This window comes from Heteronotia binoei, chromosome 9 (genome assembly GCF_032191835.1).
Source record: "Heteronotia binoei isolate CCM8104 ecotype False Entrance Well chromosome 9, APGP_CSIRO_Hbin_v1, whole genome shotgun sequence".
Lineage (NCBI taxonomy): Eukaryota > Metazoa > Chordata > Lepidosauria > Squamata > Gekkonidae > Heteronotia > Heteronotia binoei.
Genome location: NC_083231.1, coordinates 125394071 through 125418693, shown reverse-complemented (window position 1 = coordinate 125418693; position 24623 = coordinate 125394071). Strand labels below are relative to the sequence as shown.

The following is a 24623-nucleotide window of genomic DNA, read 5'->3' as shown; positions in this document are numbered from 1 at the left end:
CAAGGTTGACTCAGCCCTCCATCCTTCCGAGGTCGGTCAAATGATTAGAATCATAGAGTTGGAAGGGACCTCCATGGTTATCTATTCCAACCCGTTGCACAATGCAGGAAACTCACAAATACAAGCACCCAGCTTGTTGGGGGGAAAGTGCAGATGACCGGGGAAGGCCATGGCAAACCGCCCTGTAAAAAAATTCTGCCATGATCACGTTGTGATGCGACGTCACCCCAGAGTCGGGAAACGACTGGTGCTTGCACAGGGGACTACCTTGACCTTTACAGATTAAAATACAAAAACATTATAAAAGCATACAGTATAAAAGTCTGCGAAAAGGAAGGAAAATAGATGAGGAGGGAGGGGAGGACGAAAGAAAGCAACTTTAACTTCAACTGCATTCTCCAAGCTGCCATCTGGCTTGGCTCGGAGAAGTGATTTAAAGGGAGAAATGCCTTCTCCAGGCTGGCCCGTGGGTTGGTGGGGGCTTTGAGAACAGCACAGTGTGTGTGGAAGAGCCACATGCGGCTCCTGAGCCAAAGTGTGGCCACCCCTGATGTAGGAGATGATGCTTTGGAATGTCCCCCATGTTGAGCCAGCAAAGGCACCACGCCTTCTGCCCACCTGTGCTGGCCAAGGGTCTGGCTAAGGAGCCTCCAGTCGGAAAGCTAGCCCTGCTGCCAGGCATCTCTTCATGGCTCTGCCGTTCCTTTCCCACCACCCTCTCCTGCTTGGCTGAGCCAGGCCTCTGTGCCTCCAGTCCCCCTGGCACCCCACCTGCCTCTTTGGCTTGTGCTGGGAGCATCCTGTGGGGAGCCTTCTCCGTACCTGGGCCCTTGGGGGGCATGAGTGTGAGACTGGATGGGCTTGGTTCACCCAGGAGTGGCTTGTCTGGGGCAGCGTCTCTTCCTTGATGCCTCTGGATTTGAGGGGTAATTTCTGTCTGAACGCTAATGGACCCTGGGCCTGCCACACCACTCCCAGGTGGCTGCTCGCCCATCAATGGCCCCTTTCTTTTCCTCTTCTGCGCAGCTTTGCTTAATACCCCTTTGTTTTCCCTCCCGGCGATTACCTGCAGCTGTTGCGTGCAGTGCAGGCAGGCAATGGGCTTGCAGCGCCTTTAGCAGGAATCTGGGGAGAAGAGCGCAGAGGCCACGGGTTGCCTTTGGAGGTTGAATGAGGTGATGGTGCCACCACATCTGCCAGGTGCCCCGGGCGGGGGGGTGGAGATCCTTGCTGGGTTTGAGGAGGGGCTGCGGGTAAATAGAGGAGCACCTGCTTGGTGTAGTGGTTAAGTGGTAAAGTGTGTGCACTCTTATCTGGGAGAACCGGGTTTGATTCCCCACTCCTCCCTTGCAGCTGCTGGAATGGCCTTGGGTCAGCCAGAGCTCTCTTATCTGGGAGAACAGGCTTTGATTCCCCACTCCTCCACTTGCAGCTGCTGGAATGGCCTTGGGTCAGCCAGAGCTCTCTTATTTGGGAGAATTGGGTTTGATTCCCCACTTCTCCACTTGTGGCTGCTGGAATGGCCTTGGGTCAGCCATAGCTCTCTTATCTGGGAGAACCGGGATGGAATCCCCACTCCTCCACCTGCAGCTGCTGGAATGGCCTTGGGTCAGCCAGAGCTCTGGCAGAGGTTGTCCTTGAAAGGGCAGCTGCTGTGAGAGCCCTCTCAGCCCCACCCACCTCACAGGGTGTCTGTTGTGGGGGAGGAAGATAAAGGAGATTGTAAGCCACTTTGAGTCTCTGATTCAGAGAGAAGGGCGAGGTATAAATCTCCTTCTTCTTCGCATGCAGGAAGTCCCAGGCTCAGCTTCGGCATCTCCAGGTGAAAAGTCCAGGTAATTGGGGCTGCGAAAGACCTCGGCCTGAGACCCTGGAGAGCAGCAGACAAGACTGACCCTGGTGGGCCAGTGGTTGTGTTCAGCACAAGGCAGTTTCCTGTGCAAGGAGTCACCCACCTCCATTCTCAAAGGGGCTGTGGTTGGGGGGGTGGGGGGTGGCTTGGTGTCTGTTAGGAGGATATCCTTTAGCAGAGTAGACTGCAGAATTAGCCAGACATGCATTCAGCTTTAATAAAGTAATCTTTACATCTTCTTCGTGGTCTCTGTGCCTCACACTCACGGGATAGAGCACTTGCGCCGATCCCCGAATCGGTCCCTAAAAAGCCTGGGATTTTTTCGCACTCAGCACCAACAGGCATGCGCAGGCGTCCCAGTGCGCATGCTTGCCGGCGCCAGCGCGAGGATCCTGCCAGTTCCTTTCTGACCGCTGCGCTGAGAGGATCTCCTTTCGAGTCCCCGGTCGGTAAAGTAATCTTAGGATTGCCTTTCTTCTTGTATATAGCCCATTTGTTATTTTCTTAGTGTAGTTAGTTAGTTAGTTGTTAGATAGTTAGTGTTGTAAAAAAAAATTGTAGGATTTGCCCTTTGGGGCCCAGTTTCCCCTCGTTTTTCCCCTCAGAGACTTTCCTGGGTGGGTTTTTTCCTTGGCGTCTATGGAAAGACGTTGGGGTTTTTTTAAGAGGTGCCACTCCTGTGGGAAGAAGATTGCTCCCCCCCCCAACGGCCATTCCCTCTGTCTCCTTTGTTTGGGCGAGGGACATCATGTGGATTCTTGCTCGCACTGCCTGAGTTTTTCCAAACAAACTCGCAAGAATCGAGCAGCGAGGCTTTCGGCTGCGTTGGTTGAGTCGGCTCTTCGTCCTCAAAAGATGACATTGGGCCCGTCAGTATCGATGGGAGAGGCCGCGGCCCCGACGGTCACATCGGCCGATACATCGCCGATCAAGACCGAGATGCCAGTTGAGCGTGGGCGTTCCACAAAGCGACCTTCTGAAGGGTCAGTGGACACCCCAGCTAAGAAGCGTCGGGATGACTCGGGGCCCCGATCATCCGCACCGAAGAAGGTGAAATCAAAGGAGAAGCGGAAGAAGAGATTGTCCTGCACTCCTTCCCCTTCTCATGACGCTTCAACATCGATGTCGACCGCTCCACCGAGGAAGATCTTGGCGTCTCCACATTGTAGCCCTTCGGTGTCGAGAGGCAGTGCTTCGCAGCAGTTGCTTCTATCAGCATCAGAGCAAGAGATCGACCTCACTCAGCGCTCCCATTCTTCGGGGTCAAGGCGTTGCAGTGAGAGCGACTCTGTCTCGGAGGTGGAGGTGTTGGCACTGATGGAGCCGTTGGCACCACTGGATCAGGCAGGAGGTCAGAGAGAGCTGGAACCGACCACCGTAGCTCGCCGCTTCCCACTGCTTCCACTGTGGGAGCAGCGCCAGTGAGCTCCCTACGCCTATCCATACCTGCCGTACCAGTGGTACCCCCTCGGGAGTTTGCAGACTGGGACCAGCAATCTGAAGCATCCCATATGTCGAGGCTTTCCCAGCATTCTAGGCGGCGTCCCTTGGCATCGATGTCCATCCTGCCCGAAAGATGCGGCGTGGTGGTGGAGGAAGTCCAGCCTAGGTCGTCGGTGTCGATCCGGTCACTCATCAGAGAGTCAACGCTGGTGCTCTCGGAACATTCTTTGAGGAGAGAGTCTTCATTGTTGGACTCCGAGGTCGGTACCAACGATCTGGACAGGGCTTTGGAACCTTCACCAGGATCTTCCCATTTCACCATCGGAGGATCTAAAGTCGTATGGGGACCTGGTGAAGAGGATGGCACTCTCCCTCTCTCTCCTGGTGACACAACCGCAACTCGTTGTAGACAACACCGTATTCGACATCATGCAGCAGGATACATCTACAGCGGTTGCCCTGCCTGTAATGAAGGTCATCTTACAGGCGGTGAAGGAGCCCTGGGCGAAGCCTGCTTCTACACCTGTGTCATCAAGAAGGTTGGACCACATGTACTGCGTCCAAGAGGCCGGTGCTGAATTTCTCTTCACGCATCCAAAGCCTAATTCGGTGGTCGTATCCTCTTCGTCAAAGGCCCGCAAGACGCACTCCTCTCCTCCAGACAAGGAGAGAAAGAAGCTGGACAACGTTGGGAGGAAGTTTTACTTTGCTGGGACGCTGGGAGTAAAGGTATCTAACCATGCTGCATGCATGGCTAGATACCAATACTCAGTGTGGGAACAACTTACCCCCCTCTTGTCTTCCCTGAGTGAGGAAGAAGAAGAAGATATTGGATTTATATCCCGTCCTCCAATCTGAAGAGTCTCAGAGCGGCTCACAATCTCCTTTACCCCCCCCCCCCAACAGACACCCTGTGAGGTGGGTGGGGCTGGAGAGGGCTCTCTCAGCAGCTGCCCTTTCAAGGACAACCTCTGCCAGAGCTATGGCTGACCCAAGGCCATTCCAGCAGGTGCAAGTGGAGGAGTGGGAAATCAAACCCGGTTCTCCCAGATAAGAGTCCGCGCACTTAACCACTACACCAAACTGGCTCCCAGAAGTTCAGCATGTCCACTCTGCAAACAATTCTGCCCCTCATCAACCAAGGGGACTGGATGGCAACGCTGGACCTCAAGGATGCCTACTTCCACGTCAGCATCCATCCCGCGTTCAGACGTTTCCTTCGGTTTGCAGTAGGTTCTCAACACTTCCAGTTCAAGGCCCTTCCGTTCGGCCTGTCCACTGCACCTCGGGTGTTCACGAAGATGATGAGCGTTGTGGCTGCCCACCTCCGGCTTCAAGGGATTGTCGTCTTTCCATACATGGACTATTGGCTCCTTGTGACGGAGTCGAAGGGAAGTTTGTCAAACCATATTGCCACCACTCTTCGTCTTCTTCACACCTTGGGTCTGCAGGTCAATTTGGAGAAATCACACCTTACTCCATCACGGACAGTTCAGTTCATAGGGGCTTTGCTGGATACGAACCTTCATCGCGCTTTCCTGCCTCATCAGAGAGCGATGGACATTAGCAACCTTGTCGAACTTCTGCAGAGTCGAAAGTGGGGCACGGCACAGCAGCTGCAGCGGATGCTGGGGCTGATGGCGGCGACTACAAGCATGCTGATCTTTGCGAAGCTGAGGATGAGAGGCCTACAACTTTGGTTTCCGATCTTGCTCCAACTGGTGAGGGGGGTCTTCTACCAGTTTCCGGCAGAACCGGATCTTCTGTCAGCTCAGGACGGTCGTGTATTCCATCACAACGTGCTCCACCTGAAGCTGACAGCGTGGTTCATCGACTCTGTGAGTTCTCCAGCAGAGTCCAACGTGTTTTTTTGAATAGCAGGAAGCTGTCTACCCACGCTTCTTATGATAGGAAGTGGCGGAAGTTTCTTCAGTTTTTAGTTGATCCTACAGTTTCACCCCAGAGGGTGGGACTGCCGGTTATTTTTGAGTTTTTGTTATCTCTGGTGGATGCTGGCCTTGTTTTTTCCTCCATTAAAGTTTATCTGGCGGCAATATCTGCATTCCATGAACCAGTGGAGGGGCATTCAGTTTTTGCACACCCTCATTCTAAGAGATTTTTGAAGGGTTTGCTTAGGCTTCATCCTCCTTTAATATCACCCCCACAGTTGTGGGATTTGACTCTAGTGTTGGACAGGCTGACTCAGCGTCCTTTTGAGCCAATGGCCACATGTTCGTTAAAGCTCCTATCTTGGAAGACTGCTTTTTTGGTAGTCATCACATCAGCACGCCATGCAGGAGAGCTCACGGCTATGCGTTGTGACTACCCATATTTAGCTTTTCAGGAGTCTGAAGTGTCCTTAGCTCCTGATATTTCCTTTCTCCTCAATGTGGTTTCTCAGTTCCACCTTAACTTAGAAGTTCGGTTGCCCACGTTTTATAGTACACCTTCCTCGGATGAGGAACGTAGGTTGCGTGCTTTAGATGTTAAGCGTGCCTTATTGTTTTATTTGAGTCGCTCCAAGAGTTTTCGTAAGGACCAGCATCTTTTTGTTTCTTATGCTGCTCCTAAGTTAGGTTCCAGAATCTCATCTCAGCGGCTTTCAAAATGGCTCATTGAGACTATTAAACTATGTTATTTGTTGGCTAAGCTGTTTCCTGGGCCTATTCACGAACACTCTACAAGAGCGATGGCGATGTCAGTGGTGTTCCTGAAAGGCGTTTCCCTGACGGACGTTTGCAAGGCTGCCACCAGGTCCTCTCCGCATGCCTTTATGAAGCACTACGCGCTGGACGTGCATGCTCAACAGAGGACTCGTCTGGGAGCTGCAGTGCTGCAAGCTGTTTCTTCTGGTTGATCGTCTTCCCGCCTTCCTTGCTTGCTAATCTCCCATGAGTGTGAAGCACAGAGACCATGAAGAAGATAGACAGGTTGCTTACCTGTAACTGTGGATCTTCGAGTGGTAATCTGTGCATTCACACTACCCGCCCTCCTTCCCCACTGCTGATGGTCTCCCTCCAGTAGGGGCTTCCAGCAGTCAGGAAAGAACTGGTGGGATCCTCGTGCTGGCGAGCATGCGCACTGGGACACCTGCGCATGCCTGTTGGTGCCGAGCGCGAAAAAATCCTGGGCTTTTTAGGTACCGATTCGGGGATTGGCGCAGGCGCTCTATCCCATGAGTGTGAATGCACAGATGACCACTCGAAGATCCACAGTTACAGGTAAGCAACCTGTCTTTGTCTAGTGTGGGAAAAGGTAAACTTGGAGTTTTACAAAACAAGAAAAGGATTTAACATCCTACCTGACTCCTCTAACTACATGTTGACTCTCTCAGGTCTAAACAGCAACTGCTTAGAGATCTGAGGACTTAAGCAAAGGGTCATAAACTGTCACCTCTTGCTTTCTCCAGACCACCCCCAAATTCTATTGATTACCCAATTAGGGCTTCCCTTTACAGGTTAATATGCATATTGACACCCAGCTTCTTGTGGGAGATACCTTCAGAGCTTCTAATAGGTCCTTCCCCTGACTGGCTAAGTATCAGCATGCATAAACAAACAATTAATTCTCGACTCCAGGGAGTGAAGTTGCCAAAAACCCAACTGGGTCGTGTGGAAGGGCCCCTGTTCAGTCCCTGGCAGCACCCCCAGTTAGAAGGATCTGGTGGTCAGCAATGTGAAAGGCCCCAGAAAGGGCTGGCTGGCTGCTCCTGCCTGCATCTAGGGATGCGTCTCCAGCCAAACGGAGAAGTTGAGGAGTGGGCCTGGCCCTTCCAGAAGAGTCCAGCTGCCAGACTTGTGGGGTGATGGGAAAGGGTTGGCTGGTCGGGAGGGGGGCAGGGGGTCTGAAGCTGTGGTTGACCTGGAAGGGGTGCCAGGAGGTTCAGCTCGCGCACTGGTGCAAGAAGGAGCTTGGGTGCCAGGGAAGCAGTGCCTGTTCTGGGGGGGGCTCTCTCTTTTCTCTGCATGTGTCTTGTTGTTCTTTTTCAGCCCCTGAAAAGGCAGCCCTCATCAGCCCATGCGGGTCTCTCACCCCTCCTCCCCCCCGTCGACCTCTTTATTTTTTCTTGGCTCCGTAGCCCCGCGTTGAAGGGGTGAGTCCTGCTGTAACCCGCCCTGGGTGGGTGGCCCCAGCCTGTAGGCCTCGCAGAGACATTACTTCTTTGGCCTGAACACCACTCCTCCAACCCTCTAGCCTGCCCGCGGGCTTTGTACCCAGGCCGGCTCCATTCTCTAGCGATTTTCTGCTCAAGGGGGCCGTGCCGTAGGTGGCTTGTTCTGTCTCACGTTGGTGGCGGGGACAGCGAAGCGGCCGGGCAGTTTCCTGGGCAGCGCCGCGTTGGGCTGCCGTGTGCTAATTGCCCTGACACCTGACTGAAGCGCTCCACACAAGAACTGGCTGTGCCCTCCTTGGCTGGCTGGGGGGGAGGGGAAGGGAAGGGAACTGGAATTCAACAGCAGGCTTTGCCTCGGCCAGGGAATGGCAGCGAAGTGTAAGTTGGTGCTCAAAAGACGACCTCTGGCTGCTGAGGGAGGCACCCATCGTGTTCCAGAAAAGCAGCCCCTGAAGCAAGCACTTGCCCGAGGCAAGACGTACCACGTGCAGAGCAGGACTGTAACTTTGATTCCTCCCTCCAGCCGTTGATAGCTGCAAGAGCTGGGAGGAGAAGAAGAAGAAGATGATAATGGATTTATATCCCGCCCTCCACTCAGAAGAGTCTCAGAGCGGCTCACAATCTTCTTTATCTTCCCCCCCACAACAGACACCCTGTGAGGCAGATAAAGATACTGGATTTATATCCCGCCCTCCACTCCGAAAAGTCTCAGAGGGGCTCACAATCTCCTTCACCTTCCGCCCCCACAACAGACACCCTGTGAGGTAGATGAAGATATTGGATTTATATCCCGCCCTCCACTCCAAAGAGTCTCAGAGCGGCTCACAACCTCCTTTACCTTCCTCCCCCATAACAAACACCCTGTGAGGTAGATGAAGATATTGGATTTATATCCCGCCCTCCACTCCGAAGAGTCTCAGAGCGGCTCACAATCTCCTTTCCCTTCCTCCCCCACAACAGACACCCTGTGAGGTAGATGAAGATATTGGATTTATATCCCGCCCTCCACTCCGAAGAGTCTCAGAGCGGCTCATAACCTCCTTTACCTTCCTCCCACACAACAAACACCCTGTGAGGTAGATGAAGATATTGGATTTATATCCCGCCCTCCACTCCGAAGAGTCTCAGAGCGGCTCACAATCTCCTTTCCCTTCCTCCCCCACAACAGACACCCTGTGAGGTAGATGAAGATATTGGATTTATATCCCGCCCTCCACTCCGAAGAGTCTCAGAGCGGCTCATAATCTCCTTTCCCTTCCTCCCCCACAACAGACACCCTGTGAGGTAGATGAATATACTGGATTTATATCCCGCCCTCCACCCCGAAGAGTCTCAGAGCGGCTCACAATCTCCTTTACCTTCCTCCCCCACAACAGACACCCTGTGAGGTAGACGAAGATATTGGATTTATCTCCCGCCCTCCGCTCCGAAGAGTCTCAGAGGGGCTCACCATCTCCTTTTCCTTCCCCGCCCCCCCACAACAGACACCCTGTGAGGTAGATGAAGGTATTGGATTTATATCCCACCCTCCACTCCGAAGATAAAGGACATGTGGACAAAGGAGACCCAATAGATGTTGTTTACCTTGACTTCCAGAAAGCTTTTGATAAAGTTCCTCATCAAAGGCTCCTTAGAAAGCTTGAGAGTCATGGAGTAAAAGGACAGGTCCTCTTGTGGATCAAAAACTGGCTGAGTAATAGGAAGCAGAGAGTGAGTATAAATGGGTAGTCTTCGCAGTGGAGGACGGTAAGCAGTGGGGTGTGGCAGGGCTCGGTACTGGGTCCCATGCTCTTTAACTTGTTCATAAATGATTTAGAGTTGGGAGTGAGCAGTGAAGTGGCCAAGTTTGCGGATGACACTAAATTGTTCAGGGTGGTGAGAACCACAGAGGATTGTGAGGAACTCCAAAGGGATCTGTTGAGGCTGGGTGAGTGGGTGTCAACGTGGCAGATGCGGTTCAATGTGGCCAAGTGCAAAGTAATGCACATTGGGGCCAAGAATCCCAGCTACAAATACAAGTTGATGGGGTGTAAACTGGCAGGGACTGACCAAGAGAGAGATCTTGGGGTCGTGGTAGATAACTCACTGAAAATGTCAAGACAGTGTGCGTTTGCAATAAAAAAGGCCAACGCCATGCTGGGAATTATTAGGAAGGGAATTGAAAACAAATCAGCCAGTATCATAATGCCCCTGTATAAATCGATGGTGCGGTCTCATTTGTAGTACTGTGTGCAGTTCTGGTCGCCGCACCTCAAAAAGGATATTATAGCATTGGAGAAAGTCCAGAAAAGGGCAACTAGAATGATTAAAGGGCTGGAGCACTTTCCCTATGAAGAAAGGTTGAAAGGCTTGGGACTCTTTAGCTTGGAGAAACGTCGACTGCGGGGTGACATGATAGAGGTTTACAAGATAATGCATGGGATGGAGAAAGTATAGAAAGAAGTCCTTTTCTCCCTTTCTCACAATACAAGAACTCGTGGGCATTCGATGAAATTGCCGAGCAGTCAGGTTAAAACGGATAAAAGGAAGTACTTCTTCACCCAAAGGGTGATTAACATGTGGAATTCACTGCCACAGGAGGTGGTGGCGGCCACAAGCATAGCCACCTTCAAGAGGGGTTTAGATTAAAATATGGAGCAGAGGTCCATTAGTGGCTATTAGCCACAGTGTGTGTATATATGTGTGTGTGTGTGTGTGTGTGTATATATATATATATATATATATATATATATATATATATATATATATATAATTTTTTGCCACTGTGTGACACAGAGTGTTGGACTGGATGGGCCATTGGCCTGATCTAACATGGCTTCTCTTATGTTCTTATGAAGCGTCTCAGAGCGGCTCACAATCTCCTTTATCTTCCTCCCCCACAACAGACACTCTGTGAGGTGGGTGGGGCTCGAGAGAGCTCTCCCAGCAGCTGCCCTTTCAAGGACAACCTCTGCCAGAGCTATGGCTGACCCAAGGCCATGCTAGCAGGTGCAAGTGGAGGAGTGGGGAATCAAACCCGGTTCTCCCAGATAAGAGTCTGCACACTTAACCACTACGTAACATAAGAGAAGCCGTGTTGAATCAGTCCAATGGCCCATCCAGTCCAACACTCTGTGTCACATAAAAACATAAGAGAAGCCCTCTTGGATCAGGCCAGTGGCCCATCCAGTCCAACACTCTGTGTCACATAAGAACATAAGAGAAGTCCTCTTGGATCAGGCCAGTGGCCCATTCAGTCCAACACTCTGTGTCACATAAGAACATAAGAGAAGCCCTCTTGGATCAGGCCAGTGGCCCATTCAGTCCAACACTCTGTGTCAGACAGTGGCCAAAAAAACAAACTGGTTCTCCACCAGGAGGAGGAGGGATCGTCTGGGACGGCAGTTGGCCGATAGGATCATAGAATCCTAGAGTTGGAAGGAACGTCCATGGTCATCTAGTCCAACCCCCTGCAAAATGCAGGAAACTCACAAACACCTCCCCCCTAAATTCACAGCATCTTCATTGCTGTCAGATGGCCATCTAGCCTCTGTTTCAAAACCTCCAAGGAAGCAGAGCCCACCACCTTCAGAGGAAGCCTGTTCCACTGAGGACCGCGCTAACGGTCAGGAACATGAACATATGAAGCTGCCTTATACTGAATCAGACCCTTGGTCCATCAAAGTCAGTATTGTCTTCTCAGACTGGCAGCGGCTCTCCAGGGTCTTAAGCTGAGGATTTTCATGCCTACTTGCCTGGACCCTTTTTGGAGATGCCAGGGATTGAACCTGGGACCTTCTGCTTACCAAGCAGATGCTCTACCACTGAGCCACCATCCCTCCCCTAAGTTCTCCCTAAGGTTGAGCTGGAAACTCTTTTGATGTAATTTCAACCTATTGGTTGTGGTCCTACCTTCTGGGGCCACAGAAAACAATTCCACACCCTCCTCTCTAGGGCAGCCCTTCAAGTCCTTGAAGATGGTGATCCTATCCCCTGTCAGCTGCCCCCTCTCCAGGCTAAACATGGCCAGGAGAGATGGGTGAAGGCCAGATGAGAAATAAGCCAGAATCTGCAGTCACAGAGAAAGCCCAGACTCCTGGTCCAGGTGCAGGAGCCAGGTGGAATGAGGGGCACGGTGGCATAACTCGGAGTTGAGAAGGCCCCGGGATCTCTCGTTCAAGGATGTCAAGTAACGAGGAGAAATCCTTCTCTCCCTGGAGCATCACTGCAGAAGTAGGCTTGGTGGAGCAAAGGTCTGACTCAATGTGGCAGCCTCTCCTGGAGGAAACGAGGGAACTGGGGCCACCGGTGAGGCTTGAGAAACAAGCAGACGTGGGATTGAGTTCAGAACCAGCAGCGACTGACTGCTGGCTTCGGTGGCAGAGCCCTGCAGAGCAGCAGGATGTCCCGGCACCCCCTCGGAAGGCTCACAGGCCCAACCAAGGCAGTGTCCCCCATATTGGAAGACGCCTGAGCTGATGGAGAAGACCAGAGGCGGTGGGGCCTAGGAGAGAGCTGGTGCAGCATCCTGTCTTGGCTAACTGGCTAAATTCTAAGTTGTGTTTTTGGGGTGTAAACTCTCAAGGGTCAAAGCCCCCTTCATCAGATACCAGATCTGACAAAGGACACTTTGGCTTTGGCAGGCTCAGTCCTCCAAAATCTAGTTGGTCTCTAAATGGCTACTGGGCTTGAAGTTAGCTCTTCCAAACGGAGGGTGCATCCAGGATGCTGCGCAGTCTGCACTGGCTGCCTGTCGAGTGCCGGATCTGTTTCAAGGTATTAGTACCGACGTTCAAAGCCTTTTGCGGCCTGTCTCTTCCCATACGAGCCCCAGAGGCCATTACGATCGGCCACTAAACATCTTCTGACCATCCCTGGCCCAAGGGACGTTTGCCTTGCCTCCACCAGAGCCAGGGCTTTTTCGGCCCTGGCCCCGACCTGGTGGAATCAGCTCCCTACGAAGGTTCGGGTCCTCTCGGATCTGCTGCCATTCTGGACGACCTGTAAGACAGAGCTGTTCCGCCAGGCCTTTGGCTGAGGCAGGCGGGCGTCCCTATCTTGCTATACCATCTAACTGGCCTCCCAACACTGATATCACCGACTACCAATACCGACTACCATCTGGACTGAGGAGAAATCGGGCCGATATAGTTGGCATCTTTGGACACCAGGCTGTGTATTTAAGGTGTCCACACTATCCCCGCTGTTACTGGCTTAACTGTTTTAATTGTTAACATGTTTTTAATTGTTTAACCGTTTTACTGTTTTATTGTAATAGTGTAATTATTGTTTTTACTTTTTGATATGTTGGAATCTGCCCTGAGCCCAATCTGGGAAAGGGCGGAATATAAATCCGCAGAAATAAATAAATGACGTGTGTCCAGGACATTCTTCAGTGGGGCACCATTGGCTGCAGAAGTCCTTTTCGCAATGAGAAGGAGAGGAATTAATTCATGAAACCAGACTAGGCTGCTGGGTTTTGAACAAGTCTTCCTCCATGAAGAAAAATCTCTTCAAAAGACTCACTACTATTGAGCTAAGACAAAATCTAAGGCAGAGTCCACAGGAAGATGTTGTCCCTGCCCCAATAACAGGTGACCAGATCTCCTTGGCGAGCAGTGGGGTAGCATCGGCCTCCTGCCAGTGGGTCACAGCTAGGCTGGAAACGGTGTTGGGGTGGGGTAGGGTTCATAGCTGCTGGCTGGAGCTGAACTTTTGTGGAGAGCTATGAATGGGGCTGGGAGGGAAGGTGGCATGGCATCGGCCAGTTTCACCAGATGTTGGAAGTTAAGAGGGGTCAGTACTCGTAAGTCTCTGAAGAAGACTTGACAGAAGAATGGCCAGCCACCTCTGCATCTCACCAACCTTGGAAATCGCTTGCTGGGGTGGCTCGAAGTTGGCTTCGACTTGACTGCGCTTTACACACACACACAGAAGAATGAGCCTCCCTCTCTGCAGGAGTTCCCGTTCACAAGCCCAGTTTGTTCACTCCTCTCTGAGGCTTAGAACTTCCCACAAAGTTAAGGAAGAACCTTTCCGCCTGGGACATCCTCACAAACCGGCTCTCCTTGTATGTTGAGTTGACTTCAAGCAGAGGGCAGGTAATTTAAAATCTTGTTGGCAAGAGCTGGCCAGTGTCAAAGATTACAGAATCCTGGTTTCTGAGGAGCTCCCTGGTGGTCAGTTTCTCACTCACCACTTCCCTGTTCGGGCAGGCCCAGGATTGCCTTGGACTTCTCCTTCTGCATTGCATGCGGTGCTCTTTGAACATATGAACCTATGAAGCTGTCTTATACTGAATCAGACCCTTGGTCCATCAAAGTCAGTATTGTCTACTAAGACTGGCAGCAGCTCTCCAGGGTCTTTGTGAAGGCTTGCTTGTGATGGCTTTGACGGGAAACGGTGGATAGCAACACCCCGGAGATTCAGAAGGGGAAACTCCCTCTTGGCCCTTGCTGCCTTTAACTGCTAGTCCAATGGCTGCAAATATTTCCCCAAGTAAGCATAAGAACATAAGAGAAGCCATGTTGGATCAAGCCAACAGCTCATCCAGTCCAACACTCTGTGTCATATAAGAACATAAGAGAAGCCATGTTGGATCAGACCAATGGCCCATCCAGTCCAACACTCTGTGTCACATAAAAACATAAGAGAAGCCATGTTGGATCAGACCAATGGCCCATCCAGTCCAACACTCTGTGTCACATAAGAACATAAGAGAAGCCATGTTGGATCAGGCCAATGGCCCATCAAGTCCAACACTCCATGTCACATAAGAACATAAGAGAAGCCATGTTGGATCAGGCCAATGGCCCATCCAGTCCAACACTCTGTATCACATAAGAACATAAGAGAAGCTATGTGGGATCAGGCCAATGGCCCATCAAGTCCAACACTCCATGTCACATAAGAACATAAGAGAAGCCCTGTTGGATCAGGCCAATGGCCCATCCAGTCCAACACTCCGTGTCACATAAGAACATAAGAGAAGCCCTGTCGGATCAGGCCAATGGCCCATCCAGTCCAACACTCTGTGTCACATAAGAACATAAGAGAAGCCCTGTTGGATCAGGCCAATGGCCCATCCAGTCCAACACTCTGTGTCACATAAGAACATAAGAGAAGCCATGCTGGATCAGGCCAATGGCTCATCCAGTCCAATGCTCTGTTTCACACAGGGGCCCAAAAAAGCCAGCAATGGCTCTCTGTTTTCTGGTCCTTGTGCAGTGCTAGGGGAGAGCTTCTGCCCCTATGTAATCAGTAGGTCTGGGGGGAGGGGTGTCTTCTTTTTCTTTTGACAAATATGCCAGGATCATGAGGGCCGGCATGAGAGCAGCAAATTCCTTCAGCCCTCCTCCCCAAATATAAATGGCCTTCCGAACTGAAAAGGGTTTCACAGCTGAAGATGCGATTGTGTTGAGAGAGAACGTTTTTCCTTCGCCCCCCACCCGCCCCCCACTCTCCCTCCGTTCCCCCAAATGCCTTTTTCTTTGTAGATTGTTTGTCCATTCACAAAACAAATACTCCGGAGCCCAGCGAGGCTCATGGGAATAAATTTCAGATCGAATTAGGAGAGTTTCCCTGCTGTCAGGATGGTGGGATTAATGGTGTTTTGATGACACGAATTTTGAAGGCCGAACAAAAAGCTTGACGGGAGGGGGACCTGACTCCTTAGAAGCCTGGCCCTCCTCTCCCTCAGCCCCTGTTGTCTCCGCTGTCATCCGTCTGCCAATCTCCCTGTCCATGGCGAGTTAAAAGCGCTTTTTATCCTCTCTCCTTTCCCACAGAGTTTGCCAGATCCGGCCCAGTGCCTGGGTTCCAAGGGGACACGCTGCAGTTGGCCTTCATCGACTTGAGACAAGTACGTCTTTGTGTTCTTGTTTTTTGTTTTCCTTTTAAGATGTGTGACTGAAGACCATCAGGTCTTAAGGAACGGGGAGAGGAGGTGGGGCTGGGTTTGGTGAGCCGGGCCAGAGACCTCTCTTCCTCTTCACCGCCACCCCCTGCTGCTCCACCCAGTTTCTTTCATTTGCACCCACCTTTTTGTGTCGCTCTCTGGGCCTCCTGGTCTGCTGGAAGCCTGAGGATGGGTGGTGGCCTTAAGGCAGGATAGTAGAGATGACCCCAGGCCTCAAAGAGGTGGACTCCCAGTTGGCCCCTGTCAGACCCCCAACCCAGAAAGCTCCTTCTGGCCTGATTCATGCAACTGTTGAGCAGGTGTTCCTAGCCGAAGCAGAGAAGACTGCACAATCCGGCATGACTTTTCGTTTGTGCATAAGTGTCCGCTGAAGGGATTTGCATTCTGCCTTGTGTAAGGAAGCCGCATGTGCGTGTGTTTGTGCAGCTATGGCTGGCGAGGGCAAGCATTCTCTCTCCCAGGTTGCTTCCAGTCCCCAGTTGATAAAACTTGCATCCATGGAGATGGTTACAAAAGGCTCCACCCGTTGATGAAAACTCATCAGATGGTCTGGTTGACTGTGTGGGTGGATAGGATGTCTTTGGGGCTTGGTGAGTTCTCATAGGGAGGGAGGGAGAAAAGGGCAACTAGAAGGGTTGGAACACTTTCCTTTTAAAGAAAGGTTAAAACACTTGGAGCTCTTTAGCTTGTAGAAATGTTGGCTGAGAGTGACATGATAGAGGTTTAGAAGATTATGCATGGGATAGAGAAGGTAGAGAAAGAAGTCCTTTGCTCCCTTTGTCACAATACAAGAATTTGTGCATACTCTATGAAATTGCTGAGCCGTTGGGTTAGAATGGATAAAAGGAAGTCCTTCATCCAAAGGGTGATTAACATGTGGAATTCACTGCCACAGGAGGTGGTGACAGCTACAAGCACAGATGGCTTCAAGAGGGGATTGGAGAAACATCTGGAGCAGAGGTCCATCAGTGGCTATTAGCCACAACATATTGATGGAACTCTCTGTCTGGGGCAGTGATGCTCTGTATTCTTGGTGCTTGGGGGACAACAATGGGAGGGCTTCTAATGTCCTGGCCCCACTGGTGGACCTCCTGATGGCACTTGGTTTTTTTGGCAACTGTGTGAACCGGAGTGTGGGACTGGATGGGCCATTGGCCTAATCCAACATGGCTTCTCTTATGTTCTTATGTCTGGGGCAGTGATGCAATGGATTCTTGGTGCTTGAGGAGGGCACCGTGGGAGGGCTTCTTGTGTCCTGGCCCCATTGGTGGACCTCCTGATGGCACCTGGGTTTTTTTGGCCCCTGTGTGACACAGAGTGTTGGGCTGGATGGGCCATTAGCCTGATCCAACATGGCTTCTCTAATGTTCTTATGTCCGGGGCAGTGATGTTTTGTATTCTTGGTGCTTAGGGAGGATACAATAGGAAGAAGATATTGGATTTATATCCCGCTCTCCACTCCAAAGAGTCTCAGAGCAGCTCACAATCTCCTTTACATTCCTCCCCCACAACAGACATTCTCCTTTACATTCCTCCCCCACAACATTCTTCCCCTGTGAGGTGGGTGGGGCTGGAGAGGGCTCTCTCAGCAGCTGCCCTTTCAAGGACAACCTCTGCCAGAGCTACGGCTGACCCAAGGCCATGTCAGCAGGTGCAGTTCTCCCAGATAAGAGTCCGCACACTTAACCACTACACCAAACTGGCTCTCCTGGCTCCACTGGTGGACCTCCTGATGGCACCTGGGTTTTTGGCCCCTGTGTGACACAGAGTGTTGGGCTGGATGGGCCATTAGCCTGATCCAACATGGCTTCTCTAATGTTCTTATGTCCGGGGCAGTGATGTTTTGTATTCTTGGTGCTTAGGGAGGATACAATAGGAAGAAGATATTGGATTTATATCCCGCCCTCCACTCCAAAGAGTCTCAGAGAGGCTCACAATCTCCTTTCCCTTCCTCCCCCACAACAGACACCCTGTGAGGTGGGTGGGGCTGAGAGGGCTCTCACAGCAGCTGCCCTTTCAAAGACAACCTCTGCCAGAGCTATGGCTGACCCAAGGCCATTCCAGCAGCTGCAAGTGGAGGAGTGGAGAATTAAACCCGGTTCTCCCAGATAAGAGTCCGCACACTTAACCACTACACCAGACTGGCTCTCTTGGTGACAATCTACCAGAGACTTGTTATTCACATTGTTTTATATTAGAACACAGTTGGAGTCCAGTGGCACCTTTAAGACCAACAAAGTTTAATTCAGAAAGTAAGCTCTTGTGTGTACAAAGACGTTGCCAGACAATGAAATGGAATACAGTGAACAGTTCTACTTATAGGCATTGGGCGGTGAGTTAGGATGCAAAACAGTGGGGGAATTGTTTGTAACAGATTCAAAGAATAGCAAGTTTGTCTCTGGTGATCATCCGTTTGGTCTGGTAATTGTTGGCTGTTTTGTATTATGGTTGGGCTTCACCTAGAATGGGGCAGCTGAAGTCATGATGTGGTGGCTTTGTGTGTTTTCTTGCCTAATGCCTTACTGGCGGGGATGGAAATTCCGGATACACTGAAAGAATGAAGTCTTGCAGAACTTTTGAGATGCAGCTGATGATGGGAGAGAGAAATGTGAGCTGGTGGATGCAATAATATAGTGGGCATAATCTCAGCCCTGTTATTCAGTGGGAAGACATTTTAGTACGTACTTAACTTCAGATGAATCAAGCTTGTAGCTTTTTAAATGACACCCTGTTGCCTGAAGCTACTGCAGCATATACCCTGAGGGCTATTTGCTGTTTAAGAAGATTTTGGGGTTACAAAGTTCAGCAGATCTTTTCCTATCGGCTCATGGTCCTTACTGGTAATGGTACTGTTGGGCTGTCAGTTTTCGGAACATCTGCCTGATTACATAAAGGCCTAAATGCCGTTTCAAAGGCCAGAGGTGTGTTTGTGACTTCTCGTGTGTGCGTGTTCAGTGCTGTCAAGTCGTTTCCAACTTATGGACACCCTATGAATTAATGAACTCCAAAACAGCCTGGAGAGGAGGCGGCTGAGAGGTGATAGGATCGCCATCTTCAAGTACTCCAAGGGCTGTCATCTAGAGGATGGTGTGGAATTGTTTTCTGCGGCCCCAGAAGGTAGGACCAGAACCAATTGGTTGAAATTAAATCAAAAGAGTTTCCAGCTCAACATTAGGGAGAACTTCCTGACCGTTAGAGCAGTTCCTCAGTGGAACAGGCTTCCTCCTTGGGAGGTGGTGGGCTCTCCTTCCTTGGAGGTTTTTCAACAGAGGCTAGATGGCCATCTGACAGCAATGAGGATCCTGTGAATTTAGGGGGAGGGGTTTGAGTTTCCTGCATTGTGCAGGGGGTTGGACTAGATGACCCTGGAGATCCCTTCCATCTCTATGATTCTATTTGGAAGAACGTCCTGACCGTTAGAATGATTCCTCAGTGGAACAGGCTTCCTCCTTGGGAGGTAGTGGGCTCTCCTTCCTTGGAGGTTTTGAAACAGAGGCTAGATGCCCATCTGACAGCAATGAGGATCCTGTGAATTTAGGGGGAGGGGTTTGTGAGTTTCCTGCACTGTGCAGGGGCTGGACTAGATGACCCTGGAAGTCCCTTCCAACTCTGTGATTCTATTAGGGAGAACTTCCTGACCGTTAGAGGAGCGGTTCTTCAGTGGAACAGGCTTCCTCGGGAGGTGGTGGGCTCTCCTTCCTTGGAGGTTTTGAAACAGAGGCTGGATGACCCTCTGACAGCAATGAAGATCCTGTGAATTTAGGGGGAGGGGTTTGTGGGTTTCCTGTTCTTAAATCTTCGTTCGTTCGCGAAGCCAAGCCGAGAGAGAGAGAGAGAGAGAGGAGGGGGTTGGACTAGATGACCCTGGAGGTTCCTTCCAACTCTAGGATTCTATTAGGAAGAACATCCAGACCATTAGAGCGATTCCTCAGTGGAACAGGCTTCCTCTGGAGGTGGTGGGCTCTCCTTCCTTGGAGGTTTTTCAACAGAGGCTAGATGGCCACCTGACAGCAATGAAGATCCTGTGAATTTAGGGGGAGGTGTTTGTGAGTTTCCTGTATTGTGCAGGGGTTGGACTAGATGGCCCCAGAGGTCCCTTCCAACTCTGATTCTATGCTCCTGTTGCTCAGGTCTTGCAAACTGAGGCCCTTGACTTTCTTGACTGAGTCCTTCCATCTCATGTTGGGTCCTCCGCTTTCCCTGCTGCCTCCAACTTTTCCTAGCCTGTGGATAGCTCCAGGTGGGCAGCCGGGTTGGCGTGAAGCAACAGAACAAAGTTGGAGTCCAGTGGCACCTTTAAGACCAACAAAGTTTTATTCAGAATGTAAGCTTTCATGTGGTATGCACACTTCATCAGACGATGAAATGGGGTACAATGAACAGAATTACATATTGCTGGTGGGCAGTAGTGAAGCATGCAAAATGCACATTTAACCACTGCCCACCAGCTATATATAACTCTGCTCACTATACCCGATTTCATCGTCTGATGAAGTGTGCATGCACACGAAAGTTTACATTCTGAATAAAACTTTGTAGGTCTTAAGGTTGCTCCTGGACTTCAACTTTGTTCTTTTCCTAGCATGATCATCTTTTCCAGGGACTCTTGTTGCCTCATAATGTGACCAAAGTATCGTAGCCTCAGCTTGGCCATGTTCGCTTCTAGGAAGAATTCAGACTCGATGTGATCTAGAATCCACTGATTTGTCTTTTTGGAGGTATGTGTAAAACTCTCCTCCAACATCTCTTGCTTCCACCCTTTCCCCAGCCAACCAAACGAGAGAGGCAGCTGCTGGCAGCTGCAGTGTGACCCAGGGCAAATCCTGCATTTGCTGTTTGCATTAATACCTAAAGCGTTCATACTTCCTTTCATGTGTATCTGACAGTTTTTATGTAATGTCGCACCCTGGTTTTCCCCCTATAGCTTCATATTTCCCTGGAATGTTGTATCTCCCTGTTCTCTGGTTGGGGAGATTTATCTGAACACAGCATCTGTGCCTGAGTGTGGATGGGGGACCTCGGGGCAGCAAAAGACTGCTTTTCTTTCTTGGCAACCACAGAACTTGAAATAGTTGCTCTTTCCACTGGACAGATATAGGATTTCCCTGCTGCTGCTGCTGCTATTATTATTATTATTATTATGAGCCAGTTTGGTGTAGTGGTTAAGTGCACATACTCTTATCTGGGAGAACCGGGTTGGATTCCCCACTCCTCCTCTTGCAGCTGCTGGAATGGCCTTGGGTCAGCCATAGCTCTGGCAGGGGTTGTCCTTGAAAGGGCAGCTTCTGTCAGAGCTCTCTCAGCCCCACCCACCTCACAGGGTGTCTGTTGTGGAGGAGGAAGATAAAGGAGATTGTGAGCTGCTTTGAGATTCAGAGTGGAGGGCGGGATATAAATCCAGTATCTTTTTCTTCTTCTTATTATTATTATTTAATGAATTGCCCCGTCTCGACTAGTGCCAGACTCTGGGCAATGTACAACATTAATATATATATATATATATAAAATCAGCTACATTAAAAAGATTACAAACCCTGATGGCGTCTTTAAAGTGCTCTTATTCAGTCATGACATCACACCAGGGGTGGGGGCATCCCGCCAGGAGCTGAGCTGAGTCCGAACTCAGTCTTAAGGGCAGGAGATCCTGGAAGATCAGACCAGTCCTTTAGTTCTTCCAGCAGCCTCTTTCCCACAGTCGCCAAACAATTCTTCCGAGAAGCCCACAAAGTAGGGTGTGGAGGCAATCCCTCTCCCCATTGCACATAAGTTTATTTCTTTACTTCCTTTAAAATCATAGAATCCACCTTTGGAATCCACCTTTCTCACAGAGTGAAACAGGAATGCAGGCGCAGCTTTAAAGGCCAGTAGAATTCATCACAGCATTTTGTGTGTATTTTAGGTGCTGCTCGACTCCTGGCTTATGTTGTGGCTCCAGACAAATGCCAATCACAACATTTTAAAAACAACCATTTAGAATTATAGAGTTGGAAGGGACATCCAGGGTCATCTAGTCCAACCCGCTGCACAATGGGGGTGCAGAAAGGCAGTGTAGAAATATTTTAAATAAATAAATTGGATGTTTTCCCCCACCCCCGCAGCATAGGTCTGGAGAGAAGGGCTTCTATCCATCCATCCATCCTCTGTCTTTCCGCTGTCCTTGCTTGAACTCATGGCCATGTTTTGGAAGTAGGAGTGGATCTTCCTAGGTTTGGGCTTTCTCCTAGAGCTGCTTGTCAAATACCAAGAAGTAGAACAGGCCTTTCTCTTTCTGCATTTGAAAAATAATTGGTGTGTGTTTTGTTGTCATTGGTGGAGAGCCAACCTCAGAATCAAAACTCTCCTTTTGATAGGCTGATCTTTTCCTGGTTGGTCACACTTGGTCACACTCAGGCATTCTTGAAAGCCTCCTTCTTCTCCTGCCCCTGTGCCGGCAGTGAACTCTTCTGCGAAAATATCCCAAGTGAGGATATGATCCAAGTCTTATGCAGATCACAGGCTTTGGGTGGATTTTGTTATGTAAGGATTTGGGGTGAGGGGAGCACGAGTTTTTCTCCCCCCCCCCCCGCCCCAATTATTCACCATCTCTCTTCACCCTAGGCTGTGATCACTGACAGGGACTGTGGCTCAGGGTAGAGCCTCTGCCTGGCATGCAGAAAGTCCCAGGTTCAATCCCCGGCAGCATCTCCAGTTAAAACAACCAGGTAACAGGTGATGCTTTTGAGCTGCGGTGCTGGAGAAGACTCTTGAGAGTCCCTTGGTCTGCAAGAAGATCCAATCAGTCAGTCCTAAGAGAAATTAACTCAGACTGTTCCCTGGAAGGTCAGGTGCTGAAGCTGAAGCTCAAATGCTTTGGCCACCCAATAAGAAGGGAGCACTCCCTGGAGAAGACTCTTGAGAGTCCCTTGGTCTGCAAGAAGATCCAATCAGTCAGTCCTAAGGGAAATTAACTCAGACTGTTCCCTGGAAGGTCAGGTGCTGAAGCTGAAGCTCAAATGCTTTGGCCACCCAATGAGAAGGGAGCACTCCCTGGAGAAGACTCTTGAGAGTCCCTTGGTCTGCAAGAAGATCCAGTCATTCAGTCTTAAGGGAAATCAACCCTGACTGTTCTCTGGAAGGTCAGATGCTGAAGCTGAAGCTCAAATACTTTTGGCCACCAAATGAGAAGGGAGCACTCCCTGGAGAAGACTCTTGAGAGTCCCTTGGTCTGCAAGAAGATCCAATCATTCAGTCTTAAGGGAAATCAACCGTGACTGTTCTCTGGAAGGTCAGATGCTGAAGCTGAAGCTCAGACACTTTGCCACCCAATGAGAAGGGAGCCCTCCCTGGAGAAGACCCTGATGCTGGGAAGGACAGAAGGCAAAAGAAGAAGGGGACGGCAAAAGATGAGATGGCTGGACAGTGTTACTGACGTAACAAACACGAATTTGAGCAGACTTCAGAGGATGGTGGAAGACAGGAGGGCCTGGCGTGACTTTGTCCATGCGGTCGCAAAGAGTCGGACTTGACTGTACGACTAAACAACAACAGCAGGTGATTGGATAGAAAGGCAGCATGGTATAGCATGATCTCGTCAGATCTTGGAAATGGAGCTGGGTTACTGTTATGATTTCGTTAGCAGAGTTATGCAGAGTAAACTACATAATAGCCAGGCACACACATTTAGCTTTAACAAAGTAATCTTTACTTGTTTAGTGAGGAAAAGGGTTACTTGCAGTTCTCCAAAACAAGAAAAGGATTTAACATCCTACCTGTCTTCTCTGACTACATGTTGACTCTCTCAGGTCTAAACAGCAACTGGTGAGGAAGACTAGAGACTTAAACAAAGGGCCATAAACTGAAGCCCAGTGCTTTCTCCCTAGTCCATCCCCAATGTATTGATTACCCAATTAGAGTTTACCAACACAGGTTAGTATGCATATTGATGCCTAGCTTCTGGCGGGAGATCCGTGCAGAGCTGCTGATGGGTTCTACCACTGGCCAGCTGAGCATCAGCATATTAATTAACTCCTGACTCCAGGAAGTGAAGTTGGCAAAACCCAACAGTTAATACTTGAAAGGGTAGCCAACAAAGAAAATTCTGCAGAGGAAGATCAAAACGGGTCGCTGTGTTAGTCTGAGCAGCAGTAGAAAAGAGCCAGAGTTCAGGAGCACCTTCAAGACTAACAGAATTTGTGGCCGCAGGGGAAGAAATTTCATGGGTCGTTGCAGTCACTTCTTTGGCTACAGCTAGAATGAGAATCCATCTGTCCTTATAACGGCGGAATAGACTAATTTCAGATGCCGAATGACCATAGCAGGTTAATAACCATGGTAGGTGTGATTGGATTGGGTGTGATGTGCAGAGAGAGAGAGGTAGTTGGTGTGGGCTTCTGGTGTCCTGGCCCCACTGGTGGACCTCCTGATGGCACCTGGGTTTTTTGGACCACTGTGTGACATAGAGTGTTGGACTGGATGGGCCATTGGCCTGATCCAACATGGCTCCTCTTATGTCCGGGGCAGTGATGCTCTGTATTCTTGGTGCTTGAGGGGGGACACAATGGGAGGGCTTCTAGTGTCCTGACCTCACTGGTGGTCCTCCTGATGGCACCTGGGTGTTTTTGGCCACTGTGTGACACAGAGTGTTGGATTGGATGGGCCACTGGCTTGATCCAACATGGCTCCCCTTGTGTTCTTATGTGACACAGAGTGTTGGACTGGATGGGCCACTGGCCTGATCCAACAGGGCTTCTCTTATGTTCTTATGTGACACAGAGAGTTGGACTGGATGGGCCATTGGCCTGATCCAACAGGGCTTCTCTTATGTTCTTATGTGACACAGAGTGTTGGACTGGATGGGCCATTGGCCTGATCCAACAGGGCTTCTCTTATGTTCTTATGTGACACAGAGTGTTGGACTGGATGGGCCATTGGCCTGATCCAACAGGGCTTCTCTTAGGTTCTTATGTGACACAGAGTGTTGGACTGGAGGGGCCACTGGCCTGATCCAACATGGCTTCTCTTATGTTCTTATGTGACACAGAGTGTTGGACTGGATGGGCCATTGGCCTGATCCAACATGGCTCCTCTTATGTCCGGGGCAGTGATGCTCTGTATTCTTGGTGCTTGAGGGGGGACACAATGGGAGGGCTTCTAGTGTCCTGACCTCACTGGTGGTCCTCCTGATGGCACCTGGGTGTTTTTGGCCACTGTGTGACACAGAGTGTTGGATTGGATGGGCCACTGGCTTGATCCAACATGGCTCCCCTTGTGTTCTTATGTGACACAGAGTGTTGGACTGGATGGGCCACTGGCCTGATCCAACAGGGCTTCTCTTATGT

At 50.4% G+C, this 24623-nt stretch overlaps 1 protein-coding gene across 1 annotated transcript in view; it reads left to right on the top strand.

The window, feature by feature from the left end:
* EXOC6B (exocyst complex component 6B) overlaps positions 1 to 24623 on the top strand; it is a 327565-nt gene that overhangs the window by 221820 nt on the left and 81122 nt on the right. The window contains exon 20 of the mRNA XM_060247225.1: positions 15176 to 15249. Coding sequence (XP_060103208.1) covers positions 15176 to 15249 — 74 coding nt within the window. The remainder of the gene's footprint in view (positions 1 to 15175; positions 15250 to 24623) is intronic.